Source organism: Cyprinodon tularosa, unplaced genomic scaffold, assembly GCF_016077235.1.
Source record: "Cyprinodon tularosa strain WSP-4 unplaced genomic scaffold, ASM1607723v1 ctg136, whole genome shotgun sequence".
NCBI lineage: Eukaryota > Metazoa > Chordata > Actinopteri > Cyprinodontiformes > Cyprinodontidae > Cyprinodon > Cyprinodon tularosa.
The window spans coordinates 1,452,298-1,466,250 of record NW_024038178.1 but is presented as its reverse complement, the minus strand read 5'-3'; the positions used below and the strand labels follow the sequence as shown (position 1 = coordinate 1,466,250).

Sequence of the window (13,953 nt, the reverse complement as noted above, 5' to 3'; positions counted from 1 at the left end):
TGACTACAAAAACATTCATTCCTTAACAGAAGTTGGTAAATCATACTCCTGTGGGTGATTTTTACTTCAATCTGATCAGAACATTGTTGCACAGATATACATGTTCTCTAAAAGCAATAATGAGAAAAGGGAGAATTTTAAAGAACAGTTTCTGTGTAAAATTCATGTATTAATGTCTCCTTTTCAGATTAATTTGTTTTAGTCTTCTGAAAAATATCTGCAGGAAAATGCTGGGTTTGAACACAGCAGGCCAAACATTGATGCCAATACAGAAAGATTTGGTATAAATAGAACTATGGACCAGTTTCACAACTATTGTTCCAATGCGTTATGCACAGAATATTACACATAGATAGGATGTTGATGTTTAACTAGTTTATGGCTCCTGGTTTCCTGATGTATTGCAATAATCCAGATAAAAAATAAATAAATCCAAAAAGATACACTTTTTTTATTTTCTCTGACATTAAAAAAAATAGAATCTGAATCTAAACCTGAACAAATGTTTTCAGTTGATGTATTGATTGAGTCCAGCGTCGTTGTTACTCTGGCAGCCTTGATATTCCAAACTAAGAATTCTTTTCAGTATTTTTCTCCTCTTAAATTTGCTTGGAATCAGTTTAACCCTGTATAAGGCAAGTTTGCATTTTGGATCCCCTTACAATGGACCCCCCCCCCCCCCCCCCCCCCCCCCCCCCTCCAATAACATTATTGGCTTGAAATGTTGATTTTCTAAATATTTCACAGAGTGCCCTATAAAGCGTTAAGAAAAATTAGGACAGCATGGCTTCACTTCATTGCACCTTGGATTAAAGGGATAATTTTAATCAAATCAAGAAACTAAATATAAAAAAGAGAACAAATCCCTGATGTTTAAAAAAATGTAAGTAACCTTCAGATGAAACGGGGTTCGATGATGAGTGTCAAGTGGATGAGGAGGTTTGATGGAGGACCCAAATGCAGACACTGAACCTGAAGTGGTTTCCTGAACTTTTAGTAACAAAAAATGTAACAGAAGCAAAAATCCAAAAACATAAATCCACAAAAACTGAAAAACAGGAATACTCACAACAAGGGGGCAAAGAAATGATGACAAACAAGCCAATAGTGACTGAATAGGAGGGTTAATGGGAGAGAGAAACAAAGAGGCAAAGGCAACAGGCAAGGGAAATGTATTTGTATAGCACAATTCAGTACAAAGACGATGCAAATTCTTTACATGATTAAAACATAGTAAAATAAAACAGAAGCAAAGCAAGTAGGAAAAATAAAATAAAATAAAACAAAAAATGCAGAAACAAAAAAGAATATTAAAAAAGTTGGAATAAAGAAAATAAAAAAGTTGAACTAATGATGTTTCAGTTGAACTGTTTAATTAGAAAAGATCAGGCTAATTAGCAGATTGGGAGCAGGTGTGAACAGAGGAGGCAAGAAGGGAGCTAAGGAAAAGGAGAGCGACACAAGAGGACAAATATCTAAGAACTCACATACAATAAAAAAAAACTAGAACTCAAAAATGGAAATAAGACCAATAAAAAACTCAGAGATGAAACTTGGAACAGAACCGAAACCATAACAATGAGATTGCGAGGGACCATCAGTTAAACTCCTCCATTTATTTCCTAAATTAGAAAAGCTGAACAAGTGATGAGGGGGAGCTAGAAGGATTGGTGATGCTGATGAGAACAGGTGAGGAGGAGGAGGACAGGTGATGAAGAGGAGCTGAGGCAGCCTAACTTTCCTCCTCTCTCTCTTTCTCAGCCGCTTCAGCTTGAAATGTTGCAGATGAAACTGTTCAGATCAGCTCTCTAAAGGCTCGCAGCTCTAAGGTCTCCTGTATGCCGCTCCTCTGCACCTTTTCTCCTCCATTTGTCCTCTAATTTCCCTCAACATCCTGCTGGAGGCTCCGGGTTTTATAATTCGCGCTGTCGAGAGGGATTAAAACGCGTTTTTTTTTTTTTTTTTTTGGAAAAAAGTGAGCAGCTGGATTCCTGCAGTTTTTTTTTCTATTGGTTTTCGCACTTTAATGAAATCCGTCCGGCGATGGTTTGGATATTCTCTGCGGGTAATTTCCCTCAGCGCTCCTCAGACTGAACGTAGACCAAACTTTGTTTCTGTCAGTATTTCTCCGGATTATTCATCAGTTTTTTAATGGATCTCACAGATGAACCCAGATCCACTTTCTTCTGATTTGTTTTGATTGGATCTCATCAGCTGGGTCGGAAATGTGACCCGCGGACAGAAACAGCACCCAATAGGCTATTTAATCGGATTTTAGTTATTTCAGTGTGAATCACTTTTTAATCACCTACTTCATGGTTTCGTTGAAAAACAATCTGCTTCCAGAGTACCTGATTAACTCTAATTCCTAAAAAAATAAAAGTGCCTTGAATCCCAACAATTATTTACATATTCAATTACCCAATCCTGTTTTTTTTTTTTTTATTAAAACAACTCTAAAATGTTTCTCATCTCCTTAAGAATGTCAGGCATGTAGTGATAATCCGAGGGACCCTTTACTGGCTGTTTAAAAGACACAATAGCTGCAGAGATTTCTGGAATATTTGCAAAATAAATGGATTTAGACCAGGAGGGATTAGGTACCCTAAAGGAACCACTGCCAAGCCAGTATAATGCTCTGAATACCTTTGAAAAGATGTAGCAGCTTTGAAAGGGAGGATTTTATTCAGAAACTCTGAAGTTTGTTGAAATCTTTGAGAATCTGGAGTTCCAAAGACTTTTGGCTGAAAGAGACTCTTGGAAAGCTACCAGAAGTAATTTGTATTCCAGATATTCCAGGGACGAACATTTGCACTTTTAAATTACATAGAAAAGCCTCCAACACTTTACAAATATGTAAGGCTGAGGCAGAGATATAGTACATTGTGAGCACGCTAACACTTTATTCCCAAATATATCATAAAGGACCTTGAATATCCCAAAGAGGTCAAGGTGCAGTGAAGCCCTTTGAGCTCCTGATCTGTAGTCCTCCTTGGATTACCTGAAGGATCGATGGGAACCCTGCGGGACCTGCAGTACGCTCTGCAGGAGAAGATCGAGGAGCTACGGCAACGCGACGCCCTCATTGATGAGCTGGAGCTGGAGCTTGACCAGAAAGACGAGCTGATCCAGAGGCTGCAGAATGAGCTGGACAAGTACCGCTCAGTGATACGACCCGCCACAGCCCAACAGGTCCAGGCCCAGCAACAGAAATTGGTTCTGCAGCCAGATCAGCAACGCAGCAAGAGGCAGGCCATCTCTGCAGAACCCACGGCCTTTGATATCAGCGAGCTGTGCCACGTCACATTGCCCTTCTACCCCAAGAGTCCACAGTAGGTCCTTTGCTTTCTGCTGCAAAAGTTCTAACACAAGACGAGATGTTCCTGTATTCTGCATGTTCTGCTGGGTTCTGCTTTCTGCAGGTGGTTAAAACCAAAAAACCTGCAAAAAAAAAATCAAATAACTTAGTTAAAACATCTTGCATGACACATTGTTTGTAAGGTTTGAGCCTATGTGAAACTTGCAGAGCATTCTATATGCTACAGCAAGTTCACATGGAAAGAAAGACAACTAGAAGAAATTTACTGATACAATTACTTAATCTTTGGGTGTTCCCCCCAGGCCTGAAACTGGTGGTGGAGTGGAGATAGATGAAGTTGGTCAGTCTCTAGACTACTGGTTAGCGACACAGAATGCTGAGCTTTATGCAGAGGTCTAGTGGACAGAGTGAGCTGATACTAGAGTTTCATGGATGGAAGTCCAGTTTTGATAACACAGGTTGAGATAACCTGTCCATGATGAGCTAGCATGAAGCGACAGTGCGGAGGAAAAACTTCCCATTGGGAAGAAAACTCTGGCAGAACCAGACTCAACATGGCAGTCTTCTGCCGGATCGTAAGGATACTGCTGGATAGCAAGAGTCCAGAAGTAATGAAACTCTGATGAAGTTATAGCTACGCTGGTGGAGGAGGGGCTAGAGGCGGTTGAAGTAGGTCATCTGAATGAAGTCACACAGCGCAACCACCGCCTGCGCACTGGGTAGCAGACGAGTTGTGGATCTGAGGCCTTTTGAGATGAAGTTTGGATGCTGATTGGCTGTCGTGGAGGCGCGGTTTAAAGCTGATTGGCTGTGTCGTAGGCGGATGAAGGCGAGTAATCAGTTTATTCAGTTGAACTTCCACCTAGGCTCCATCTAACAATAATAAAAATAACTTCTTGCAGAAAACCAAAGGTTTGGCTTCCCAGGTGATCTGCATAGGTTCTGTCATTTCTGCAGCTTTAAGGTCCTGTTGAACCTGGGAACATAATGCAGGATCAACAGAACCGGACCATTTGACGGAAAATAACCACCTGTAAAACGTAAGAAAGTTGTAAAGCTGTTTCATCCGCATTTGAGGAGATGAGTCTGCCTCTTTCTGAGCAAATAAAAGTAAATGTTTACTGAATAAAGAAAAGGTCCAGGGCATGTCTGTGTCAGATGAGTGAGTGCCAGTGGTCTGTAATAACGACTGAAATCTTTGTGATCTGTTTGAGGCCTGCAGCTGCTCATTAGCTCATTAGGAATGAGTTCTAATGGATCTGCTCTGTTCTGCACTAATGAAGCTCTTCAGCTCTGTTTGGGCTCTTGCTGTCTGATCAGCAGCAGATAATGCAATGAATTGAACATAGTGTACACGGTTATTAGATAGCCTGTATTGGTCAGGAATCGCTGCTGGATTGTACCACATGATGACAGAGGTCAGAAAACAGATCTGTCGCTGGGTGTTATCATTAAACACATGTGGACATTTGCGTTTTTCAAGGCTGCAGACATACAGAGATCCTACAACCTGCAAAGTTTATGCCAGATGCAAATACAATGTTTTTTTTTCTGTATTTCTCCTAAAATTATGTGCTACATTGGCATTCATGCTTATTAAGCCTATTTTGCCATATTAGGATTATTAGTGGGCAGATCAATACAAAATAATGACACCAAGTTGGTATGATATCATTTACATGCTATTGTTGTGAGATCTATACTTTATATTCAATTTAACTCTTTTATACACTACAGATGCTTTGTCTACCCTGTTTTTTTTACTTTTTTATTTTAGAAAATTCTAAAAAAAAATTCCTGCAGTGGTTGGATGAAACTTGGTTTTACTTATGTATAGTAAATACAAATTAGTTCAGTTTTTTTTTTTAACCTGTTAATCAAGTTAATATCATACGCAATTATTCACCTATAAACTTTGTAAAGGAAAAACAAAAAATCTATTTTTAATGGGCAAAAGTTTAATGATATAACAGACTTAAAGACTGAAAAGTGTTAATATTTTTATCAGTACTTGCCATTATATTAGACCAATACCAAAATAAGCAGTATAACACACCTCTGTTGAGGGCATATTGATGTTCTCTGTCTACTGGAGGAGATCTGAAACTGTTCCACGTAAAGACTTGTGGGTTTTCCCTCAAGCAAAGTAAACTGGAACTATAGCAAATCGCTGAGAGATGCTTTTGTCCTGATCTCTGATCTTTTTTTCTCAGAACAGCTGCACATTAAAGGGGAAAATATCTGTTTCAATTAATTTCTAAAATGGAACATTTATTTTAACAAAGAATTAAGGAGTTAGGCAAGTATTCCCTTTTATTAAACAAAAACCTGCCTTTAGTAGATGTATCTTAAACTCAAAAGTTACATAAAACCAAGTGGTTCAGGTTCACACACCAAAAAGTGTTAGAGTTTTTAATTTTTATTAATCAAAGGAGCAGCTAAAATAAGACATGTAAAATGACTCCCACAAATTGACCACCATGGCTAAATGATTTGTGCTCTCCTGAATAAATCTTTGCCCATGTTCCCAGGATAAACCTCCATGTATTTCTGATTCTTTTATTGATCCATGGAAATGAGGAGACTGATATTTGTGCAGTAAGAAACACGGAGCAAGCTCAAATTAGTTTTCCCTTAAAATAGACATCACATCCTGGGCTGTGAATAGGATTTATTGTTAATGCAACTGATTTCTTTCTGTCCATTTTTTTTTTACTTTTTCTTTAGTTATATCAATTTTCCAAGGGTCATTGAGCTGAAAGTCCTTTGATAAAACAGCCATGTTCCGGTTCCTTAGCTACAGAATACTGTATAGATTTTCCTGAATACTCAAGAGGCAAGGAAGTCTCCAGAACAGAATCTGTACCTACAGTAGTAGATTATAGGATGCATGAATCAAAGAGATACATTCTAAAATGTTTTTCTTTTTTATATTTATTATTATCTGAGAGAATTGTATTATTGAATAATTATTATCCATGCAGGATAATTAATAATTATCCTAAAACTAACCACATAATAATTATTTTGTGGTTAGTTTTCATTTTTAGGTCTGAGACTGCTAACAGATGTCTACATGAAGCCAGGAAGGAATAAATGGTGGCAGAGGCTAAGCTCTATTCCAGACCAGCATCACAGGAAGCTGAACAGCTGCCTTCCACTAACAGCTCTATAGCTGCACTGGTCCTTATGCTCCTTGTCGTGTATGATAATCGTGCTTCATGCAGACTTATTACCGTTGTTACAAATATGAATTACGCTCCTTCCGCATGCGATCCAGGAAGTGCTTGGTTATCAACACGACTCCATATGTCCGTTTTGGGAGCTGCTCACAATCTCAGAGAGCTCAGTGCTCAGGGAAACGGTCTGCAGCGTCGGGCCATCAGCATTCATGTGGTGCACTTATAGCAGAAAGTTAGGTTTCAGCTACAGAATTAGCTGCGCTACACGTGAGAAACAAGATGCTTAGTGTCTTGACAAATAAATAAAATATTATGAGGGCAGGGTTTAGTGTTTGGGGTGGCCGCATAAAGAAGAGCTGCCCAATATGCTAAATTACAATTTCTGCAATGTTGTACCCTGAAAGAAGAGCTAAGATAAAATATTTAACAGACTGATATTTCTGAGTGAGTAAATGGATGATTGTAATTTGGCTTCAGTTATGTCTGTGGGTGTCTGTATGCGTGTGTGTAAATGCCCACAGTTGTCCTGTCTGATGGACCTAAGCAGTCAGATGGGATTATTTATGAGCATTTTTTGACAATCTGCTGGGATCAGCTAATCAGTGTTAAAAGATTCTTTAGAAGTCAGTGTGCGTTCATCAGAATGGGTCACTCTGAGCAGAGATATGTCTCTTTTTTGGGCTCCCTTTTACCTCTTTACAGGCTGTTAACGGACGTTTTTTTGCATGTGGCACATTGAACAACCAGCGTGTTTTTATCTTCCCACACAGAGAGGCAGCTGACAGGGTTTGCTTCCCATCTCCTCTTCACGTCTGCAGCCCGCCTGCATGTGTCTGTGTGTTATATGAAAATATAAAGTAATGGAGAAGAGTGTGTGTGGGCTGTGGACTCCCACCAGCTCACTCGGTGTCTGCAGACAAGTTAATGATCCACTGAAAATGCCCTTGATACAGAGTTTTTAAATCGTACAGTTTAAAACCAAAACTACATTAGATCCACATCAGGAAGGGACCTGATAGAGCAATACAGCTGCAATCAGATGTGGGAAGCAGAAGGTTTGCATATTCTGCTGGTAAACCTCATGAGTCCATGATAATAGCTGCTGTGGTTCTCACAGCTATAGAAACCCCCTAGATACTAGGAGAAACACTGACTTCCTGTCATACTCCCAGTCCTTGGTGCAGGCTGGGTTTGTCCTTTTTTTTCTCTCTCTGCAGGGCTGGATGGGCAGGTGCTCCTCATCAGGCTGATTCCCACCCTTTTTAAGGAGCTGGAACCAGGAGGAGGGCGTCAGTTCGTTAATGCTCCAGCGTTGGTACAACTGATCCAGAACCAAGCCTAGCATCTAAGCTTTGCCTGAGTCTAACCCTGTCCTCTCTGCTCCCTTCTTGTAGAATCCAGGATCCCAAGCCTAGAAACCACTCCAGAGACCTCTGTGCTTTGGACCCCCGTTAGAGGCGTTCTCAGTCAGCCTCAAAGAACCAGTGAGGCTTCTGGCCTCAGAACCAAAGAAGCCCTCCTGCCTGAGCTCACCTGCCTGTCCACCCTCAGACACCACCATCTGGTCTCACCAATCGGACCTGCACCAATAGACTGGACCACTGGACACCATCCTCCCAAACAGACGCCAAGCCTTCCTCTCTGTGAGTCTCACACATCCCTCAATCCTCTACCTGCACCGAACTGTTTCTCACCTGTCACCAAACCTCTTCCAGCAGTTTCCTGACAGCCCTGCCTGCTGGACTCCTCTCTGTACACCACAAAACTTCAATAAAACCCTTAACTGATCATTGCCTCCGTTATTGCTCCTATTCAGAGTCTGAAAACCCAAACATGACAGAACGAACTGACCAAGCTGACTCTGGAGAGCAATTACGCAGCGCTATTTCCCACCAGGGTTTACTGCTAGGCCAGCATGAAGCCCTAATTCAGACCATGATTCAACAGCAGACACAGGTTATGCAGACTATGAGCTCCCTAACCCGGGAACTGCAGGATGTGAAGACCTTGCTGAATGTTAACCCACCTACCTCTGTTCCTCCGCCTGCAGCCAGTGCTCCCGTTGTCCCCGCAGCATCATCTGCGCCCGACGTGGGGGTTTCCACTCCGGCCCCCGAACCGTTCACTGGAGATCTGAGTAAGTCCAGGGGATTCCTTTTACAATGCTCTCTAGTTTTCAGTCGTTCTCCTCGGTCTTTTCCTGATGACGCCCACAAGATCTCCTATTTAATAGGTCTTTTCCGAGACAGAGCCTTAAAATGGGCTGAGTCTTTTATTGATGAGGAAACAATCCTCGATTACAGCTATGCCGATTTTCTGGATCGCTTCAAAAGAACGTTCGCCTCCTCCATGGGGGAGGAGGAGGCGGCTAAGAAATTATGGTCGCTCAAACAGGGAAGTCGATCGGTTGCCGACTTTACAGTCGACTTCCGCACTTTGGCAGCTCAAGCTGGCTGGGACTACCGCGCTTTAAAAGCCGTGTTCCTCAACGCTCTGTCAGAAAGATTAAAGGACGAGCTAGCCAGCCGTGACAAACCCGACAGTCTTGAGGATTTAATCGACCTCGCTATTCGGGTAGACGAGCGACTCAGGGAGAGGGTTCGTGAGAGGCGGAGTCACGATCAGCCTCCGGTACAACGTTCTTCCCCCTCAGCTCCTCCCGTGCCTTCCCAAGCCCGGCCCATCCTTAGCCAGCCCACCGAGGAGCCCATGCAGATAGGTAGAGCCCACCTGTCAGCTGAGGAGCGGGATAAGCGCATAAGGGGCCAACTTTGCCTTTACTGCGGCGGTACCGGTCATTTCCGTTTGTCGTGTCCCCTCCGCCCAAAAGACCAGGTCCGCCAGTAACTCTGGGGATACTGGCGGGCGCGTGTATTGAAGACCCCAGTCCTAGGTTTCAGTTAAAGGCCGTTATTTACCTTCAGGACTCTCGCCACCCTGTTTCTGCCTTAGTGGACTCGGGCTCTGAGCAGAATTTAATAGATCCCACTTTGGTTAATCGTTTTCAGATCCCGGTTCGCACGTTACCGTCTCCCATTTCTGTTGCAGCTTTAGATGGCAGTCCTTTAGCTACTATTACCCAACAGACACTTCCTTTTCACTTTATAACTTCCGGTAATCACCATGAAACCATTTCCTTTTTTGTTTTTCCCACCAAACACTCACCTGTAGTCCTTGGTTACCCTTGGTTGTTAGCTCACAATCCCCATATTAATTGGAGAGAATCCAGAATAGAGACCTGGAGCTCCAGTTGCCTGGCTTCTTGTCTTCAGTCAGCTCTTCCTCGTTCTTCGGCCGCCCCGTTCTGTCCTGAGGTCCCCCCTGATCTGTCCCTGGTACCCTCTGAGTACCATGACCTAAATCGGGTTTTTAGTAAGGATCTGGCTCTCTGTCTTCCTCCCCACCGGCCTTATGACTGTTCCATAGATCTTCTACCAGGGGCTCCGCTGCCATCGGCCCGTCTTTACAAATTATCCCAGTCTGAACAGGGGGCCATGGAGAAATACATTAATGACTCTTTAAACGCAGGCTTTATTCGCCCGTCATCCTCACCCCTCAGAGCAGGGTTTTTCTTTGTTGAGAAGAAGGATAAGACCTTACGCCCCTGCATCGATTACCGGGGGTTAAATCAGATTACTATTAAAAACAAATACTCTCTTCCCCTCCTGGCATCAGCCTTCGATACGGTTCGGGGAGCCACGGTGTTCACTAAACTGGACCTCCGCAATGCTTATCACTTGGTCCGGATTCGAGAGGGGGATGAGTGGAAGACGGCGTTCAAGACCCCCATCGGCCACTTTGAGTATTTGGTCATGCCATTTGGTTTGACCAACGCCCCTGCTGTTTTCCAGGCTCTCATAAACGACATTCTCAGAGACTTCATTAATCAATTTGTCTTTGTGTACATTGATGATATACTTATTTTTTCAAAGGATCCCCAACAACATAAGCAGCATGTCCGTTTGGTCCTACAGCGCCTCCTGGAAAATCGACTCTTCGTAAAAGCAGAGAAATGTGAGTTCCACCAGGAATCCATCAGCTTCCTCGGTTTCATCTTTGAGGGTGGACAGGTGAAGACGGATCCAAGAAAGGTCAAAGCAGTTACTGATTGGCCCACTCCCACGTCCCGAAAGCAACTTCAGCGCTTCCTCGGGTTTGCAAACTTCTATAGAGTGTTCATCAAGAACTACAGTGTCATTGCTTCCCCTCTTACAGCTCTCACTTCAACCAAAAGGACGTTCCTGTGGTCATCAGAAGCAGATCAGGCCTTCAGACTCCTTAAGGAGAGGTTCTCTCAGGCCCCCATCCTCACCTACCCTGACCCACTGGCCCAGTTCACTCTGGAGGTTGACGCCTCAGACACAGGAGTTGGAGCGGTTCTGTCCCAGATGTCAGCCTCCGACAGGAAACTCCATCCCTGCGCCTTCTTCTCTAGACGCTTCTCTTCTGCAGAACGAAACTACGACGTAGGAGACCGAGAGCTTCTGGCCATCAAGCTGGCCTTGGAGGAATGGCGCCACTGGCTGGAGGGGACAGAGTTACCCATCATCATTTGGACCGACCACAAGAACCTCTCCTACATCCAGTCCGCCAAACGTCTGAACTCCCGCCAGAGTCGTTGGTCTCTGTTTTTCTCTCGTTTCAACTTCACCATCACTTATCGCCCTGGCTCTAAAAACACTAAGCCTGATGCCCTGTCCCGGCTATTCTCCTCCTCTGAAGACCCTGGAGATCCAGAAACCATTATCCCTGAGTCCTGTGTTGTGGGAGCTATCTCCTGGGAGCTAGAGAGACAGTTGCAGCAAGCACTGGTGGGCGAACCAGACCCCGGAGGCGGCCCCCCACGAAGACGCTATGTGCCCTCCACAGTCCGCTCCCAAGTTATCCGCTGGGGTCATTCTTCAAAGTTCTCTGGTCATCCTGGCTCTAGTCGCACAATCGCCCTTATCCGGCGGTATTACTGGTGGCCATCACTCAATAAAGATGTTTCTGAATTTGTTTCTGCCTGTCCTGTCTGTGCCAGAAATAAAGGCTCCAGCAAACCACCTACTGGTCTTCTCCAACCCTTACCCAGACCCAGCCGCCCCTGGTCTCACATTGCCTTAGATTTTATCACTGGTCTTCCTCCTTCCAACCACAAAACAGTTATCCTCTCCATCATTGACCGGTTCTCCAAGGCCTGTCACCTGGTGGCGCTGTCCGGACTCCCGTCTGCACATCAGACAGCCCGGCTTCTAATCAGCCACGTCTTCAGGCTTCATGGGCTCCCCACTGAGATTGTTTCTGACCGCGGTCCACAGTTCATCTCCAGAGTATGGCGTGACTTTTGTCAGAGTCTGGGAGCTAAGGTCTCGCTCTCTTCTGGATTTCACCCACAGTCCAATGGGCAATGCGAGCGGCTCAACCAGGAAATCGAGAACACCCTCCGCTGTCTCTGTTCCCAGAACCCCAACACCTGGAGTCAGCATCTCGCTTGGGTTGAATACGCCCATAATACCCACGTATCCGCGGCCACTGGTTTTTCCCCATTTGAAGCTTCTCTGGGTTACCAGCCATCTCTCCTCCCCACATCCTTCCCTGACTCTGTCCTCCCTTCCGTCAGATCACACCTCTCCCGTTGCCGTAGAATCTGGGACCAGACCCGAGCAGCCCTGGAACGTGCCTCCATCCGTGTCAAGGCGTTTGCGGATCGCAAACGCCTTCCTGCACCCGCTTACTTGCCGGGACAGGAGGTTTGGCTCTCATCTAAGGACTTCCCACTGAAGGCAGTTTCCAGAAAGATGGCTCCCCGGTTTCTCGGTCCATTTAAGATTGACCAGGTCATCAGCCCATCAGCAGTCCGTCTCAAACTCCCTCCACATCTTCGTGTACACCCCACCTTCCATGTTTCCCAGATTAAGCCTGATTAAGCCGACTGTGCCCTCCTGCCGAGCCCCCTCCACCCGCCCGGGTTGTGGATGGTCACCCGGCCTTCACAGTCCGCAAGATTGTTGCCTCTAGACGCCGTGGTCGAGGCCACCAGTTCCTGGTGGATTGGGCGGGTTATGGCCCTGAGGAACGCTCCTGGGTTCCTCGCTCTTTTATTCTTGACCCTTCTCTTATTACAGAGTTCGAGTCTTCTTCATCCGGACGGCCGCCAGGGGGCGTCCGTTAAAGGGGGGGTGCTGTCATACTCCCAGTCCTTGGTGCAGGCTGGGTTTGTCCTTTTTTTTCTCTCTCTGCAGGGCTGGATGGGCAGGTGCTCCTCAACAGGCTGATTCCCACCCTTTTTAAGGAGCTGGAACCAGGAGGAGGGCGTCAGTTCGTTAATGCTCCAGCGTTGGTACAACTGATCCAGAACCAAGCCTAGCATCTAAGCTTTGCCTGAGTCTAACCCTGTCCTCTCTGCTCCCTTCTTGTAGAATCCAGGATCCCAAGCCTAGAAACCACTCCAGAGACCTCTGTGCTTTGGACCCCCGTTAGAGGCGTTCTCAGTCAGCCTCAAAGAACCAGTGAGGCTTCTGGCCTCAGAACCAAAGAAGCCCTCCTGCCTGAGCTCACCTGCCTGTCCACCCTCAGACACCACCATCTGGTCTCACCAATCGGACCTGCACCAATAGACTGGACCACTGGACACCATCCTCCCAAACAGACGCCAAGCCTTCCTCTCTGTGAGTCTCACACATCCCTCACTCCTCTACCTGCACCGAACTGTTTCTCACCTGTCACCAAACCTCTTCCAGCAGTTTCCTGACAGCCCTGCCTGCCGGACTCCTCTCTGTACACCACAAAACTTCAATAAAACCCTTAACTGATCATTGCCTCCGTTATTGCTCCTATTCAGAGTCTGAAAACCCAAACATGACACTTCCATTTTTAAACATGAAGCTTTAGAGGAACTGCTGATCTTACAAAGACAGCAAAAGATATCATCCAATCTCCGTTTTACTTTAAAAACTTTTTTTTCCTCTCACAAAGTTCTACTTTAAAGATTTGTAAAATCTATTCCTTTTCCTTTTCTTTAAGATATGGTCTTCTGCTTCTCTATTCAGTCCAAATTAGGTCCAGCTTTGGTAAAGAGGACATCCCGGATTATTGTTCCATAAAACTCTAAAGTGAGCCTGTCCCCATCAAAAGCTTTTGAACAACAGCTATACCACATGAATGGTTCCTTTAAAGATGCTTTTTCATGCTCATTTTGTAAATCAAATTGGAGGCTATAGAACATATCTATACTGAACATGATATACAGACAGCAAATTCTTCAAAGGTATAATAATTTAAAAAAACGCATTAAATACACTATATTGCCAAAAGTATTTGCTCACCCATCCAAATTATTGGAATCAGGTGTTCCAATCACTTCCATGGCCACAGGTGTATAAATTCAAGCACCTAGGCATGCAGACTGTTTTTACAAACATTTGTGAAAGAATGGGTCGCTCTCAGGAGCTCAGTGAATTCCAGCGTGGA

The 13,953-nt window shown here is 44.6% G+C and overlaps 1 protein-coding gene across 2 annotated transcripts in view; it reads left to right on the top strand.

Annotated features, from left to right (window-relative positions):
* The first annotated feature begins 1,770 nt into the window (after positions 1-1,770).
* The window catches only part of LOC119778625 (cGMP-dependent protein kinase 1-like), a 58,132-nt gene continuing 45,949 nt past the window's right edge, over positions 1,771-13,953 (top strand). Inside the window, exon 1 of one of the 2 annotated variants that reach the window (XM_038277955.1) lies at positions 1,771-3,332. In XM_038277955.1, coding sequence (XP_038133883.1) covers positions 3,013-3,332 — 320 coding nt within the window. In that variant the 5' untranslated portion in view covers positions 1,771-3,012. The remainder of the gene's footprint in view (positions 3,333-13,953) is intronic. The other variant, XM_038277956.1, reaches the window with a different exon arrangement.